This window comes from Zootermopsis nevadensis, unplaced genomic scaffold, assembly GCF_977971745.1.
Source record: "Zootermopsis nevadensis isolate Lab colony 2312 unplaced genomic scaffold, Znev_1.0 Znev_ptg000023l, whole genome shotgun sequence".
NCBI classification, from domain to species: Eukaryota; Metazoa; Arthropoda; class Insecta; order Blattodea; family Termopsidae; genus Zootermopsis; species Zootermopsis nevadensis.
Window position 1 is genome coordinate 801,601 of NW_028259155.1, and position 18,097 is coordinate 819,697.

General features: G+C 40.7%; 1 protein-coding gene across 6 annotated transcripts in view; it reads right to left on the reverse strand.

Annotated features, from left to right (window-relative positions):
* Window positions 1-14,446, reverse strand: part of LOC110834095 (cell adhesion molecule Dscam2) — a 55,221-nt gene extending 40,775 nt beyond the window's left edge. For 2 of the 6 annotated variants that reach the window (XM_087354287.1, XM_087354285.1), the window contains exon 1: window positions 9,202-11,175. In XM_087354287.1, coding sequence (XP_087210413.1) covers window positions 9,202-9,289 — 88 coding nt within the window. In that variant the 5' untranslated portion in view covers window positions 9,290-11,175. Of the gene's footprint in view, window positions 1-5,573; window positions 5,766-9,201 lie in introns of all 6 variants that reach the window. The other 4 variants (XM_087354286.1, XR_015536630.1, XM_087354288.1 and 1 more) reach the window with 4 other exon arrangements.
* Between the last annotated feature and the right edge of the window lie 3,651 nt (window positions 14,447-18,097).

Below are 18,097 nucleotides of genomic sequence, written 5' to 3' on the forward strand. Positions count from 1 at the left end.
TGACTAAGCGTGATTTGCGTTCACGCCGTGACAAGGGATCACCAAATATTTCGAAAAAAGACAGTGATTGACTAAGCGTGACCAAACGTGATCAAGCGTGACTAGGCGTGACCTGCAATAAATCCTTGATGAGAGGTCACCATAATAGTTAAAATACGACAAAATTTTTAAAATTTTGTCTAAGCGTGATGACGCGTGCTCAAGCGTGACAAAGCGTGACTAGGCGTGACCTGCAAAAAATCCTTGATGAGAGGTCACCATAATAGTTCAAATACGACAAAAAATTTAAAATTTTGTCTAAGCGTGATGACGCGTGCTCAAGCGTGACAAAGCGTGAGTAGGCGTGACCTGCAAAAAAATCCTTCATGAGAGGTCACCATAATAGTTAAAATAAGACAAAAATTTTAAAATTTTGTCTAAGCGTGATGACGCGTGCTCAAGCGTGACAAAGCGTGACTAGGCGTGACTTACTGTAACGGCATGACGAGATGTGACCAGAAATGTCTAAACGTCACAAAAATTTTCAAAGCGTTACCTAACCTATCAAAATCCACTAAACCACCTTAACCTAACCTAACCTAACCTAACCAAACCCAACCCAACCCAACCCAACCTAACCTAACGTAACCTAACCTAACCTAATCTAACCTAACCTAACACAACCTTTCGTACCTTCATTTAACAAATTCCAAAGTAGCAAAAATTTACCGAGATGTACGTAACACAACGTAAGCGTGTCGAAACGTGACCTAGTGACAACGCGTGCACAAGCGTGACATAGCGTGACTAAGCGTGATTTGCGTTCACGCCGTGACAAGGGATAACCAAATATTTCGAAAAAGACAGTGATTGACTAAGCGTGACCAAACGTGACCAAGCGTGACAAAGCGTGACTAGGCGTGACCTGCAATAAATCCTTGATGAGAGGTCACCATAATAGTTCAAATACGACAAAAATTTTAAAATTTTGTCTAAGCGTGATGACGCGTGCTCAAGCGTGCTCAAGCGTGACTAGGCGTGACCTGCAAAAAATCCTTGATGAGAGGTCACCATAATAGTTCAAATACGACAAAAATTTTAAAATTTTGTCTAAGCGTGATGACGCGTGCTCAAGCGTGACAAAGCGTGACTAGGCGTGACCTGCAAAAAATCCTTCATGAGAGGTCACCATAATAGTTCAAATACGACAAAATTTTTAAAATTTTGTCTAAGCGTGATGACGTGTGCTCAAGCGTGACAAAGCGTGACTAGGCGTGACCTGCAAAAAATCCTTCATGAGAGGTCACCATAATAGTTCAAATACGACAAAAATTTTAAAATTTTGTCTAAGCGTGATGACGCGTGCTCAAGCGTGACAAAGCGTGACTAGGCGTGACCTGCAAAAAATCCTTCATGAGAGGTCACCATAATAGTTCAAATACGACAAAAATTTTAAAATTTTGTCTAAGCGTGATGATGCGTGCTCAAGCGTGACAAAGCGTTACTAGGCGTGACTTACTGTAACGGCATGACGAGATATGACCAGAAATGTCTAAACGTCACAAAAATTTTCAAAGCGTTACCTAACCTAACAAAATCCACTAAACCACCTTAACCTAACCTAACCTAACCTAACCTAACCTAACCTAACACAACCTTTCGTATCTTCATTTAACAAATTCCAAAGTAGCAAAAATTTACCGAGATGTACGTAACACAACGTAAGCGTGTCGAAACGTGACCTAGTGACCACGCGTGCACAAGCGTGACCTGCGTTGACGTCGTGACAAGGGATCACCAAATATTTCGAAAAAAGACAGTTATTGACTAAGCGTGACCAAACGTTACCAAGCGTGACAAAGCGTGACTAGGCGTGAGTTACTGTAAGGCGTAACGAGATGTGGCCAGAAGTGTCTAAACGTCATAAAAAAATTTCAAAACTTTACGTAACCTAACAAAATTCGCTACACAAATTAACCTAACCTAACCCAACCTAACCTAACCTAACATAACCTAACATAACCTAACCTAACCTAACCCAATCTATAGTAAAGGCGGCGCAGTGGTTTTTGGCCTGTGGAATTTTCAAGGGGAATTCTAGGAGCGAGTCACTTGTGCTGACTGCACGGAGGAGCTGTTCGGACTGAACGCCCAAACAAAAGAAATGCCCGACTGAGGCTCTTAGTTGACCACGCAAAAGAGACACTGCAAAGATTCCAAGAAAATAAGCTTAAAACATTTAAAAGTAAGTAAATAAACGTTCGTGGAATATTATTTAGCCTAAAATTAGTCGTAAATCGTGAAAGGCATTTTTGTTATGAATTTTCATGTTTAATCATAAGCAGTGCTACAGGAACATCAATTTGGATCTTATTCTTCTTTTGATTCCTTATTCCCTTCCATTTCGCAATGCAGAACGTTTCTTAAGCCACGTGATCAATCACGCAGTAAGATTTCTTTCACATGTAAAAATGTGTAGCACACAAAAACAACAAACATGCAGAGAATAAGAAACTCATTTCAGTGAATTGTCGAACAGATCGATACATTTCAATCTAGTTATCTCCTTTACCCTAGTTTCCTCTCAGAGTATCTTCGTTTGGACAAGGAGAATCTACGATCATAAATCAAATTTCAAATACTCCCAGCAAAGCACGATCGAATACATAAATAAGACCTTGGTTGCTTATTTGAGAACAGACAGCCTCGTATCTTACAGATATTTCTCTTTTGATGTATGAAGTCAAATCTTCTCGTTCCCCACAAAAGAACACCCAATTCCTTACGTCGAACGAGAATACACAAGACCCTGGAGGTATGGGCGGGGGGGGGGGGGAGATCAGAAGCCCACCAAAGTATCTAAATTACGACTGTGTAGAGCCATTAGATAGTCCAGGCGAATTTAAAGCCATCAGATTTCAGTCTGATTCTGCGATTTATGATTTTTCAACCTTTCATACAGCGATTGAAATTTTCGTAATGGTTCATGAATTCACTCAAGACGTAGTTTGGAACAACAAACATGATTGTCGCTTTTATTAATACAATCAGATGGAAATTTCGTGGGACTATTATCAACAGGAGAATTATAGTAGAATGAGATGCGATGAGATTACGAAGGATAAAATGGGTGTACAGAAATTCCCTACGAAAGATGAACGGAGGAACTCCATTAGAGGACTCATGCATGGCATCTGCATACATTAGTTATTATTATTTAGTGTTCTGTCTGACGACAGGTCCATATGAACAGGATCCTTCCATCCTTTTCTCGGACTGGGACCTGTTCATATACGTTCTTGGCAGATGATCCAGAAGTGGTTTGCCATTGCCTTCTTCTGTGTGTGAATGGAGTAATTGTTGGGATGCCACGGAGGAAAACTCCGTGTTGCCTAGACCACGGCCTTGCCCAACACAAGTTATAAATTCGGGCACCGCCGGGAATCGAACCCGAGACCCCAGGATTACAAGGCCAGCGTTCTGACCGCTAGCGGCCGAATAAAGTTGCTGATAACTTTCAGTAGGTAAGAAGTTGGAAGAAAGTCATCGGATAGACGTGATTAAAGAAAGCAAAAACAAACTTTTAAGGAGACACAAACTGTCGAGTATGTGAAAGGCACATCCGTGCATCGCTGTTTGACTTGTGGGGGGCGTTTAATAAGACCAGGTCGTGTATCAGCGGTTAATTGAGTTCCTGGTTCTACGCTTGTAGACCCCGAACGTTAAAATACAAATACGAAGCGAACAACGTCCTTGCATTGACATGTAATTACCTCCTTGTCACTACATTCCATTCTCCTGCCGCTCTGAACTTTCCACTCTCGTTCCTGAACGTGACCGTCACAAGACGGGGCACGAACATTCTTCCTCTGCAAATGAATTTATCAACCGCGGTGGGGACTTCTAAATCATAGAGAGAGAAGGTAACCATGTTCGTGGCTGAGGATATTAACAAAGCTGCAACACGCTCGCTTTACTAGGAATTAATATCGGACAGATCACTTACTACACTGAGTAAAAGCACGTAAATTTTTTCCCCAGATAATACTTAATGTCTTATTTTCCCTTCGGTGCAGTTTACAGTAAATGATAATTCGGTCATTCAATCAGAAGCTAATAATTATTCAATCCTGCAATTGATTTAACCTATTCAACTATCTAATTCAACAGTAGTTACGTATATTCTTGTCTGTTTGTGGTATATTTAACGACGTTGTCATTAGCTTAAGACATACGGCATAATTCATTACGATTTCAAATTTAAATTATATATTCCGCTTACAAAATATAATAATTCAGATATTTAGACAGGATAAATCTTACATGAAACATAGTCTTATCGGTTAGCAACTGAGATAATTTATGTAAAACTTCTGATTACGAATTTCTTTCGACGGTAGCAAATTTTCTGTACATATTCTACATTGAAAGGCAGAACAAAATGCTCGAAAAGAACAAACAAATTGCATACAATGGTCTATGCCGATGTCTGCTTCTCATTTCTTAATCTTTATATGTTAAAAATAGCATTACGAAACGAAGTAAATTCTTTTGCATAAGTACCAACGAATCACTTCGTGTTCTCTGTCGAACAAGGAACGGGTCATTCCCTCGTTATCCGCCGTAGTCCACGTGAATAAGTAAAATACTCGTAATGATACCATTACTTAATTCCATCGAGCAAAGTCCTATCTCAGAAGCTAACAGTCGCACAACTAGTATCGATTCCGAATATTCATCACTTTGTTTATAACATCACGTAACTACACCCCGTCCTAAACGATATTAATCCACTTCAAAATCTCACACGCCACTTACTTAAGACCCAGCTCAGTCGTATTTACGCATAAATCTCCGAAGCAATCTCTCCCCTTCAGATTTTTCGACAATAAATTTGTGCGAATCTCTTAGCTTTCCCATGCATGCTACAAGTCCACCCCATCTCATCCTTCATGATTTAATCACCATGATCATATGTTTCGAAGAGTGAAAATTACGAAGGTCCTCATTACGATAAACGTTTTACCCCCTCTCCAATCCTTTGCTTAAAAACATAACCTCAATTTGTGTTTTTCCTTTGACGTGAATAACTCCGCATACATCCACAGTTGCTTATTCGTTTTATCCACAGCCATCATCCACATTAAAAAGTAGTCCTTTTCCCCTCAGTAAGCAATGCGCCACACCATATGGTCTTACAATACCTTAACAAAAACAAATTAACATCTGCAGCCGTGTATAAAGCACTCCAGTCAATAAAGTCGGGCGGACTTGTCACTCAGCAAGACATAACCACATGTCAAACGCATTTACGAGCAAATCTTTCATTCGAACAATTGAAATAACGCGATTTCAAATGCAAGCTAACTGAGGCTAGCGAAGAGTAGTTAACTATTCTGAAACTTCAGCCATTTCATATATCCGGAAATCATGGCGGAAGTATACACGTGGCGCAATGAGGCAACACGACATTGTTAAAAAAAAAGACTGCAATTTGATTGTGATTTCTGACCGCTGCTTTGACCTAAGAATACCACCCTGAAAAATAACCACTTTGTAGAAACAGTATAAACATTATGAAAATAATCATTTACCTGATATTATGTACCACAGAAGAATCGGTGATCTTCTAAGAAAACTAATCATTCTGAACACTTGACAAGAAGCACTCGACGCGACCTGCCGGATGTGGGACTAAATTGTAAGTAAGACAGCTTCACTTCGCCTTGCATCGCGTCCTTCCCCCTCCAAATCTACCCCAGACGCCCGCGCCGACGCAGTGGGAGCTGCCGAAACAATTGAGTCTTATTAAGCGCGGATTTAGTAAGCAATGGAAATGCATCAGACACAATCACATACTCGTCTCCTGTTAAAATTACGACCATCGTACGCGCGTATAGTCAAATAGGTCATTTATGGCCAACTGTTTACATGTAATTGTTGTGGTTAATTAGCTCAAAATGTGAATGAAGTTATGAAATGATTATGAATGCCAATAACTCAGCATTAACCTGGAAAAATTAATCAACGTAGCAGACTGGCTTTCGTGATTGAGTGTCTACGTGGTTTTATTCTCGCTTAATCTAAACGCACGCATTGGTATACTTGGTACAAATGCATAACCACGGAACAAATGTAAGAATTCTGTATTAAAAAAAATGTTATACATTTCGGGCAAAAATTATTTCCTTACTAATTTTTTTTTACAAAGACGAGGCATAATTAAATTGATAATTTCTTTCAATGATTCATCCTTCATTACGCACATGGAAAAGAATAATCTTCAGACATTCGAAAGTAAAGAAGTCATAACAACGCTTTCTGATTCTCCTCGAAATTTCCCACCTGTGTCTCGCGTTTGTCGGAATTACTCTCGTGATTGGCAGTCGATGCCCCCTATCCAAAATTGCAACTTTTATATTTTATTACAACTGAGGGATTATTTTTTAAGGTCTAGGCATCGATATGAGGATTATTTAAGGAACTTTACTAAAATCTCCAATGAATTTAAATTTCGAAAGCAATTGCTTTAAGACCAGCGTCCATAAAATGCCCATTTGGGTACAGACGAAATGAAAACCTCGTGAAAGGAAGCTAGAACTCTTTCCGTAAGCGTAGCCACAAAACTTTAGAATTTGGGATGCGATAGGAACTGTGCATTCTCAGAATGAGAATCACGAGACACTAAAGCGAGCAACGAATGCATAAGAAACATCGAACTGGGTCCTGTGGTTCGCCGTTTCATGTAATAGCGGTGCTCAAGAAACTCCTAAATACGAATTTATAATTCAGTACCATCGCACGTTTGAAGAAAGGAGGTTCATCACTAAACCACGAGCCTGCGGTCGTATCTGTCGACGTGAGGAAGCAGCTATAGTGGCTCCTGCAGTCTCGAGGAAACCTTCGAAGGGCCTGAGATGACGTCTCAGGGTATCAGCCCCCAAACTGCATGCAGTGGTCGAACTGGGCAGTCAAACACATTTTACGTGTGTCAGCAAATGAAGTTGGACCTGAATTTTACGAAAAGGTGACTGTTCAAAGATGAGACGTTATTCCAAGGTAGTGGCTTTGAAAACCCCCATAACGTACATGAGCTTAAAAAAGTACGACCAAAGGTCGAGTGACCCCCGACGTCACAAATGACTGCGTCGATATACAGCAACTGTGAAACGTCGCTGACAGAAATCAGTGATTTTAGGAGTGACGTAATCAATTGTTTGCATTGCTTTAAAACACATCTTACTTGTTCCATTGGCTGGGAATGTAACTACGCATATAATTCTGATTTCGTAACAGTACCGCATATTTGTAGTTTACATAAATAAATTCGCCTCAGAGATAACTCGGCTCCTTGCTCACATGCGAGCACAGATTTGTCGGTCTCCCCATTGCTCAAGGTCCACACGAATGTATTAAATTTCTAGAATTATAATTATATCCAAAGCACCGCCTTCTCTGTGTCGAAATTACTTGAGGAAATGTGGTTTAAGAAAAATACAAATATCGCTAAGAATTACTCAAATCCGTCTTATCTTTTAGCACCGAAATCAAATAATGATATTCGCGTACCATCGTAACATAATTAATGTTTCTAAATTCCGATTCATAAAATATTTACACATTTTTTTTTCTATTATTTAATCGTGAAATAATTAATATTAAATTAAATTAGGACAAATTCACTTCGAAATCGAATTTTCCTGTCCCCTGTCTAAAAACATTAGATAATGAGGAAGGTCCTCATTTCAGCCCTCACGGCACGGTCCTCTTTAAATCATGAAAGTGAATTCGTGGGGCATGCGACAGTCTTTGATTTGACTGTCGTTTTAGTGATTGTAATCAGCACCTCGCCCCTGCCTTCTTTCGAAACAGAAACCTCCAAACAACGAAAGTATTTAAAGGTGTTCAAAATTGCGCTCTTAACCTAACCACAGTCTCTCCATTATCGTTTATACTCTCCCCTACAATTTACAGAGATGGCACAGACAACGAAAGATCGGTGGACATAGAATGCTTTTGCGCTACAAAACCGGCTATGGTTGCCTAGCAACAAGATAGAAGAAAGAGAGATGTAAAATACTCCATGCCAAGGTTTTAAATATAATTATCGAAAGTCAAGAAACGAACAGCAGAAACGTAAATTGAATGACTTCATTTCCCAAACCTGCACAAATAGACCCGAGCCTTCGGAAACAGTTTGAAGCAGTTCATTTCGCTTATGAACGGACACTGAGAATTTCCAAGAAACAGGACTTTCATTGACTGCAGAAAATCTCTCTCATTATCACCCTTTTGCTGTGAGCAAATTCATCAGCCCCTGTCACACCTCGGAAATAAGTTCTGCGGCCTTCCCGAGTTGGACAAATCCCAGAAAGGTCATCACAGACCATACCAGAGGGCAAGACAACAAAAATATTTTCATTTCATAATCAGATCGCTTACAAAATAAAGCGCTGACATAGTTATAAGGACAAATTAAGAATTACTGAGAATAAAGTGTCCACAATACTCGTAGCCAAGAGAAAATGGCATAATTCTACACGTGGTTCGTGATTCATCTGTTATGCATTCATATGTAAAGGTAAGTTACCCCTAGCATGTAGCACGCACGGGGGGATCAAATGTCAGTTATCTACTTCAGAAAGAGACCTAGGCTGGTAGGAGCTTACAGCACATCCATAAAACAATTTCTTGAACATGAAGATTTCTGTCTTCTGGGTTGTTGCGCTGTGTAGTCTGGTCGATGTTAACCAACGTTTCAGAGGTCATACTGCCTCCATCATCAGGGCGATCTACTGCCTCCATCATCAGGGCGATCGCCCTGATGATGGAGGCAGTATGACCTCTGAAACGTTGGTTAACATCGACCAGACTACACAGCGCAACAACCCAGAAGACAGAAATCTTCATACTCATCGCCCTGATGATGGAGGCAGTATGACCTCTGAAACGTTGGTTAACATCGACCAGACTACACAGCGCAACAACCCAGAAGACAGAAATCTTCATACTAATCGCCCTGATGATGGAGGCAGTATGACCTCTGAAACGTTGGTTAACATCGACCATACTACACAGCGCAACAACCCAGAAGACAGAAATCTTCATACTCACCTCTGTGAAAACCTCAAGTCTTACAATTTCTTCAACACTTTCTTTACTCCAAAATCAAAATATAAACAAAGAGTGACTTCCAAGACATAGCAATGTGAAGTTGCCTACCTTTCGGAAGAATTTTCAGGTTCACTCCTCGTCCTGAAATGTTGGTATAGAACCAGGAAGGCCACGATCTAGAAGGAAAAGCAGGCATTCAGACCGCAACATCCTTCAAGTTCGATTTTCATACAACCAAACCACTTAAAGGGGAAATATTCACCTTACCTGATTCTTCAAACTCACGATAACTAACAAGTAGTTGGCAGAAACACTAACCTCGAACGGCTCTCAACAAAATAACCATTTCACACGAAACTGCAGTTCGACATTGAAATAGCAAATAGACCAAAGTTCGTAACAAATTCCTGATCATGACAAGAAGACAAGAATTTTTATTCGACGTCCATTCGTTCTTTATCTTTCGCTGCTCCAAGTTTTGGACGTAAAGAGTCATCTGCGATGGTGTGAGCTGAACGCACAAAGGAATAGAAAGGGGTCGATCAATAGGGCATTGAGAGCGGAGTACCCCAAGAGATTGATTCTGGGCTGTGGTGGGGTGTGAAGGAAGACAGATAACCAGTGCACTGAAGGAACTAGCGCCTGATATAATAGAAATCTGAATCGCGTACAGTTCGGTTCAGTACCAGACTCACTCCCAATATCACGACGGCCTTAACTCTTCATCAAACGGCGACACGTTCAGTCCAATATCCAACTTTACTAACCATCTAGGCTAAATTACATTTGCACAATTCGTATTTACGAGGCGCGTCCACAAAGTAAGTTTCCCACTCGTCCCACAGCTAGCAAACCTTATATTGCGCGAAGCGACTGTGCGTACGTGATAGAGCAATGACGTAGCATGGCGCATGCACTAACGGCACCTCCCGCGTTCTCACAGTAGCATCGTTGCAGCTGTTGAAGATGGAGGTTCTTATTCCAGCTCCCGCCGACTGTGAAGTGCGGTCAGTGATAACGCTAGGCCGCGCACGGCTCGACGGACAGCAAGTCTCCTGCAGGAGTTCAGCTGGGAGGTGTTTAATCATCCACCCTACAGCCCGGACCTCGCTCCCAGTGATTTCCATCTTTTCCTACACCTCAAGAAATTCCTGTCCGGTCAGCGTGAGCGTTTTGAGAATGACAGAGAGGCGGAGATGGTTGTCACACAGTGGTTCCAATCCCAGGCGGCAGACTTCTACGACACAGGTATTCAAAAGTTGGTCCCACGGTATGACAAATGTCTCAATTCCGGTGGCGAATATGTTGAAAAATAGCTGGACACTTGCTGTATCTATTGCAATAAATATTTCCATGAAATTGTGTTTTGTTTCTGTAAACGGCCCCAGGGAAACTTACTTTGTGGACGAGCCTCGTAGGTCATATCTTCTCGTTGGAAAACTAAAGAATTTCCATTCCTTACTAAATGGATATATGAGACGATCGAATCGAAGAAGGGATAAACCAGACATGCAGCACGCATGGGAGAGATAAGAATTACGAGAAAAATTATAACCATGTAACCTAAAGAGAGACCCTAGTAGATATATTATTACATTTTGGATTAGCTTGACCTTACTTCACTTAAAATTGTGTACGATTTATTTTAGTGTAATATATAACCCGAAATACAGAGTGACGTGGATTTGCGTCCTACCAATACAAATGCCCATAAACGATTTCACCTTGTTCAAAAAATCGTCTTCTCCCGGATTGGTTACTACCAACGGGAAATACTCTTAGACACTTATGTAACATCTTCCGATCGGTCAACACCCGATTTCGAGAACGTAACCATCTTCGGCAAACCACAAAACATCTGCTTGCAATCGAATTTCGTTAAGCAAATCTGTAAATTGGTCATTACGCCAAGACAAATTACCCTTACGACCTGTCAAACGGACTGCATTGAACTACTCAGAACTACTGAAAACTTTGATAATGAAAGCTTCAGTTACGGACTTTCATAACAGCAACTTATAAAGTCTTCCGCCAATCGAATATCTTTGTAGTCACCAAAAGACTGCTGATCGGAAGACCTCACATAAAATCAAATCTTATTTAAATCAGATTAAATTAATTAATGACAACTCCAAATAATTACGTCGCCTGTGATGGACTGCTATTAAACGTGGTATAGATTCAGCTCGGTAAATTCAACTATAAATTTGCATCCCTTAACGTTAAAAGCTAAGATTGCTGTACCTTACACATGACCGCTGGCTTAATAGATAATTCTTTCAAAAGACGTAACCGACGGAAGATAAGCACAAGATATTGAAATTGGAACTTGAGAGATCTCTTTCACAGGGCAGGATTACTACGATAGAAGCAATTGAAAAATTCCTCTCAGTGAAAAAAAACATTTTATTGTAAAAATATAACAAATGAAATCACAACGGGGCATGAGTGAGATAGTTCAGTTATTCCCATAAAATTAATGGATGATCTGGAATTGTCCGCGTTACCCTCAGTCGGAGAATAAACATGAGAATAATATCGCACCAACGACCTGGAAGTGTTATATAGGGCATCCTAACACAGAAAGACTCTACCCCTTTAAGTGGTGATATGAATCCCTTGTGCATCGAATAGCCTCGCATTAGGTGGTGATTCGTATTCATTCTACGTACACAGCATTGTCTTTTCAACTTAAAACATTGCGGGCTTATTCTGTAGTTTAAATAGGAGTTCAGCTACAGCTTTCCACCGGAAACTACACCCACATTGTCCACTCTACTTAAATAGGTAAGCTGCTTAAAACACAGTCCATTACGTGCTGAAGTCAACATTAGGAAATACGTATACAAATTAACAGCAAAATCTATTACTTTCGAAAACTTATAAACAGAACCACCTGAAGATGACCAGTTAAAGTCGTAACATGTAGTTGATTCTTAATAAAAATTGAAATTGTAATGTCATGGTTGTATGAGCCGGGATAGCTCAGTCAGTATAGTGACTAGCTACGGGCTGGACGACCGGGGTTCGATCCCCGATGGGGGCAGAGGATTTTTCCTCTAGCCTCTGCGTCCAGACCGGCTCTGGGGCCCACCCAGCCTCCTCTACAATGGGTACCGGGGTCCTTTCCCGGGGGTAAAGCAGGCCGGGGCGTGATGCTGACCACTCACCCCCATCTAGTGCCGAGGTCAAGGAAGAGAGGAGCTATACCTCCACTCACCCCAAACGCCTACATGGCGTATAGTGGGACAAACTTTACTTTTAATGTCATGGTTGTGTACACGGGCTATCAACTTTACGATCAAAACACAACAGGATGCATTCGCCAAAACACTTCGTTCCATTAACACTAAAATTTCATATAAAAGATTCTTTGAAATGAGTGGGAACTTTACCGTTTTACTTTAATTCAGTTTCAAAATACGCGTTTCCTGAGCAGTCCTAGGACGGATAAAATTTCGATGATTAAATTTAGAAAGATCGATTGGCGAAACACGAAAAACACACAGGACGCGATAAATTTAAGATGGCTGCCTTCTAGGTTGTTCGTGCAGTGTAGTCTGGTAAAAGTTTATCGACATTTTTTTTTTAAATCAAGCATCGTCATTAAAATATTATAAATGGAACTTCTTATTCGAACATATTCTTCCACTTTATATATTTCAATAATTAATTTCACAAGTCAAAGAAAAGAATAAATATGTAATTACCTTCAATTTTAGGTTTGCTGGATAGAGAATTTGTACAAAATTTACGCTGAAACTAAGGTGACAAGACACCTTTAAAACAATCGAAGACGCAAGGCGACAGTCTTATTTTCCGGCGTCTTCCTCTACGATTTCATTTGTTACCGGAGTCTTCCGCCATTTTACTGAAATCGAGGTAACGACACGCCTTTCGTACTCTTGAGTGCCTCGACTTAATTTTCTTTTTAATTTGTTGGCTCATATTTTATTGAGTCGTTCCTCGAGAAACGTTCCAATTTCCATGGAAATGAACGGTGAAGTGTTCTGTGCTGCTCCCTAGCGCTCGCGTCGAAAACCCATCTTGAGTACTTCTGCGTCATCTGGTGGAAATGAAGACGCCAGTCAATTGCTGTACGCCGCTACGCAGAACCGAGTTTTACAAAAAGTTCTTCCTTATTCCTTCAAAATTCGATTTATATATGTCTGTTTGTCCGTCCGTCAATTACGAATCTCACAATACTACGTAACTACAGGCACTGTACTACACATGAAGTGGGTTCAATTCTTAACACCACACGGCGCCTTCAGGATGGCAGCTGCCAATACGTTCAATAAAAGTATCGGACAGCCGACAAGGGATAGTCCTCCGGCTCCGAAGTAAACTGATACGCTAAAAATCCCTTACCGACGTTAGCATTCATCCAAAGGACGCATTTACAAAAAGGAGTTTCACGTTTCGCTGTCGAAGGCTCAGAAGAACTTAGCTGAGTGGCTGGAGTTTCAGCTCAAAGCTCGAGTTGAAAGCCTCACTGCTTCAGATATTCAATTACAGTTGTTTAAACGACTCGCAAAATCTTGTCTGTCTGTTTATTCAAAAGCTCATTGCACCGCCGAATGAGAAATAAGCAAGTTGATTGTGAATGGTTTGTCCTAGAGCCACGAAAGAGCAACTCACTTTTGAATCCGTCGCTCTACGGCGTTCAAACAGGTGTTTCGCTGCAAACGTAAACCTCCACACGCGTTCCACTCAAGAGAGAAATTCATTTGTCTCCAGCTCAATTTACCATCTGCTGACAGACGTCTTATATCTTTTCGTTCTTCAAGTTCCAGCGGTGCGCCGTCAAACAGAACACGAGTTCTTCCTTCAACATTCTTAAACATTTACTATTTCTCATCAACCACTTCAAAACATCTGTCTTCGAAACAGCCTTCTTCAGTAACCTAATCGTCAATCGTTGAAAGTTAGATAAATGAAGCATTACCTCTAATAAATAGCAGCACTTCCTAAGAACCCAAAGATATCAAATTGTAAAAAAAAAAATCAAGGAATGGTGATTACACTGAAACATATTTAGGTTTTATGGCAGTGAAAATGGCTGTCTTCTGGGTTTGGTAGAAAACGCCACGGTGGTCCAGCGGTTAGAACGCTGGCCTTGTAATCCTGGGGGTCTCGGGTTCGAATTTATAACTTGTGTTGGGCAAGGCCGTGGTCTAGGCAACACGGAGTTTTCCTCCGTGGCATCCCAACAATTACTCCATTCACACACAGAAGAAGGCAATGGCAAACCACTTCTGGATCATCTGCCAAGAACGTATATGAACAGGTCCCAGTCCGAGAAAAGGATGGAAGGATCCTGTTCATATGGACCGACGTTTCAGAGGTCCTTGCTACCTCCAGAAGGTAAACGATGGTAAACTTCTACCCAGAAGACGACCATTTTCAAATTCAAAGTCGTTCAAATATGGCCGCATGGTGTGTGAATAAGAAAACAACATAGGCTTATGTCTCAAAGCCGCGCGTCCCCACGCGCCAGAAAAGTTAGGCTTTCACATAAGTGACACTTCTGTGGAAAAGGCGTTCTAACTAAAGTATTAGTACTTAAAAACACACAAAGTACAGACGCCTAGTTGATGATAGAAGTTTTATGCCCACCGTAAAATAATTATGGACGCTTTGGTGACCACAACTGACAGCGTTCACGTTGAATTTAAACATCGAGACGAACTACGTGTATCCATTTTAACGCAACTTATTTTATTAGAAAAGTGCATATAAACGAAGCAATGATATAAAATGTTAAAATAGGGAATCAGAATTTTTCACGGAGACGAAAATCCTAAATTTGCCCAGACGCGGTCTCATTCAGATGACCTCTATCGAAACCGACATTCCTGTAGAATTTATTATAAAATATGTTAATTTTCAGTTGGAAGGTGGATTTTGGCAGAAAAAATGCCATCTCTTATCAGATTGTTAGAAATACGTTTATGGAATATTTTGAAAAATTAGCTTTGGATACGTCCCCATAAAAAAAACTTCTATGTGGCTCGTGTGTGGATACCAATTTTGTCGTGTGCAGAAATTTCTTTCGATCATTGGCAGTAGATTATCAGAACTTCCATACAATTCCCGGACAGGAACACAACGTGAAAAATAACTCCGTTTCTGAATGCTGTGGTTCGTATGAAGGGAAAATCCCTATCATCCAAGGTTCATAGAAACCTGGCTCATACTGGCCGCTATCTGCATTTTAAATCTGGTAATCCACCTCCCGTTTAAGAGGGGGGTGGTCCACAGTTTAATCAATAGAGGGAATTGTATTTGGAAGGAAAGACTCGAATCCATTAACGAGCTTAAGAACATTAGACGGGACTCGGCATGGACATTCACATTTCACTCGTCCGGTTATCAGTAAACGAGGGGTTAAAGTCGTCCGGAGACACTGAACACAGCGCCAGAACGGCGTTCAAAACCAAGCACGTACCACGTTAATAAGAAATAGACCGCGGCTACTGAAGATGAGAGACAATCCATTTATAATCCACCCCGCGGACGTGACAGAAGTTACTTTAGAGAAATAGGTAGACCACCTGGTGTACGGATGAGGAACATATTAACAAAATTGGATCTGATGGAGACATCCAAGCTATCTCAACATGGAGCGAGCAAGGACATCGCAGAGTAGACCAGGGAATTACTAATAACATGTGCGACCTGTGTTCACAATTTAATTCGGCAACCCAATAGATGAGGTCAGCAGGCTGCAGTACAGTTCGACCTAAAGACTGTTTTTGTGCCTGGGGAATCATTCCCTGAGTGACCAATTACGACTGGTCTCAGTTGGGACTCTGAGGATTTTAGACGTGGGAATTATTTAGGATCTGAGGTTTTCACGGCTGAGTATGAAGATTTCTGCCTTCTGAGTTGTTACGCCGTGTAGTCTGGTACAAGTTTGCCGACGTTTCAGAGGTCCTTGCTGTCTCCCTAATGATAGAGGCAGTAAAGACATCCGAAACGTCAGCAAATTTTTACCAGACTACACGGCGCAACCCAGAATACAGTCGTCTTCATGGGAATTATTCCCTCTTAGTTTAATTATTATCCCATGTTTATTCACTGTATTATTTGCAAATTAGAAATTTAAGTCTTATCAACCACGGAAGGACGCGGAGATAAGAGGTTTATAAGTGACAACTGGCGTATTCAGAATTTTCTACGAAGGGAAATTTTTTTTGAGAAGTGTAAAACTTTGTGAATCACCCTGTCGTGAGCAAACTTAAGTAACGTCCTGTTTCATACCAATCAATAGTTACAAATTAGTTTCCGTCTCTTTAGACGGTTCAAGCTGCATTGGCGCTTGCTCGCACAGTTCAGATCGTCCAATTCTTCACCACCTGATGCTCCAGCCTCGGACGATTAATCGATGTTGCTGACGTTTTATCGAGGCAATTCCAACATCGATCTCATTACATATCGACTGACTCCACCGCCGTTATCCCAGTCACGGAAGAAACGAGAACTGAATTGTACTCGAGTTTTACCCATCTACACTCCGACTAACAAATAATTTAAAGATTTCGCACTGAAAAAGACCACGTCTTTTACAACACATTGAAATAAGACGAATTTTTATACTCTTTTCATGCACAGAGCCGACGTTAGTACTCTGCGATATTAATCGACACGATTACTATCGATCATGAATTAGACAGACGTACAACACTGCAGTCGTCGCCAATTTTAAGTAATATACATGCAAGCACATTACCAGAAGGCATAGCTACAACATTCTGTGGTCCAGAAGCTTTATACGCCCTACCAGAGAGATGCACAACTGGTAGAAACCAAAATGTTAATCACCTGTTTCAGATTATGATATGGAGAAAGTGTCATAAAAGAACCGAGGTCTCTCTACACGGCGCAACAACCCAGAAGATTGCCATCTTGTGACCCACCACAAAGAAAACCTCAGATCCTAATTAGAAAAGTGACTCTCGTCAGAGTTGCAGAACTGCGGTAGACGTAGCAAAACTGAGAGGTGAGGAATAAGAGAAAGGTCAAGAAATGTTTACGTCATGTTATGCCAATAAAATCTATTTCACTTTATCCTGTCAACCTAATTGCACATTTTTCAATGTATTTGGAACATATTATCTGATCACAACATTGATGCGTTACGCATTGGTATAAAAGTTACTTTTTAAAGTCACGAGTTGTTCAACTTCTTTAAAATTTGTACAGAAAGAAGTTTCCATCAGAAAAATCTGTAACTAACTCAAAAATAATCAAGCCAAGACACGAGACTGGAAAACACGTAGCACGTCGGGAAACAGAGAAATAATTAGAGAATTACTATGAGAAAACATTATTAGCTTATCAAAAATTACTGCTCTACGGATTTCTTTTTGCGAATTACAGATGACACTTGCACAGCGTCGGGGATCAATCTATTGAAATATTCTGGAAAGGATGTCAGAATCTGGAATTTACTACTGAGGTCGGAAATAATAGGGACAATTTTTAATAAATTTTATGGTCCTTGGAAGGTGTTCTGGCTTGAATTTCCTGAAAAATGTAGATCTCAACCGCATGTGGTTTTTAAGCATGAACCATCAACATTCATGCGTCAAAATGTCCATGAGAATATTGAAACTGTACAGCGCAGCAGTTGATCTCTTCTGTAAACTCTCAACAAATTCTTGGTTGAAAAGTCTGAACCGTTACTGGTCTTCCTTGATGTCCAAATCAGCCCCTAGATTGTTTCCTCCTCTCTTTATAACCCGACATCTCTGCAGACAAAACGTTCCACACTAGCCACCTCTGCTTCGTTACAACTGTCACCATCACTTAGTCACATATGAATAACAGCAACGCCATCAATGGAACGACAACCATTTTAGTATCACGAGAACTCTGATCTGGATCATTAAATTCTACCATCGAGTTGCACCTCCTCATCTGATACGACTCTTCCCACTTATAGATGCCATCAACATGAGAACCAAGCGTGTGACACATGGCACGGATGGAGACAGAG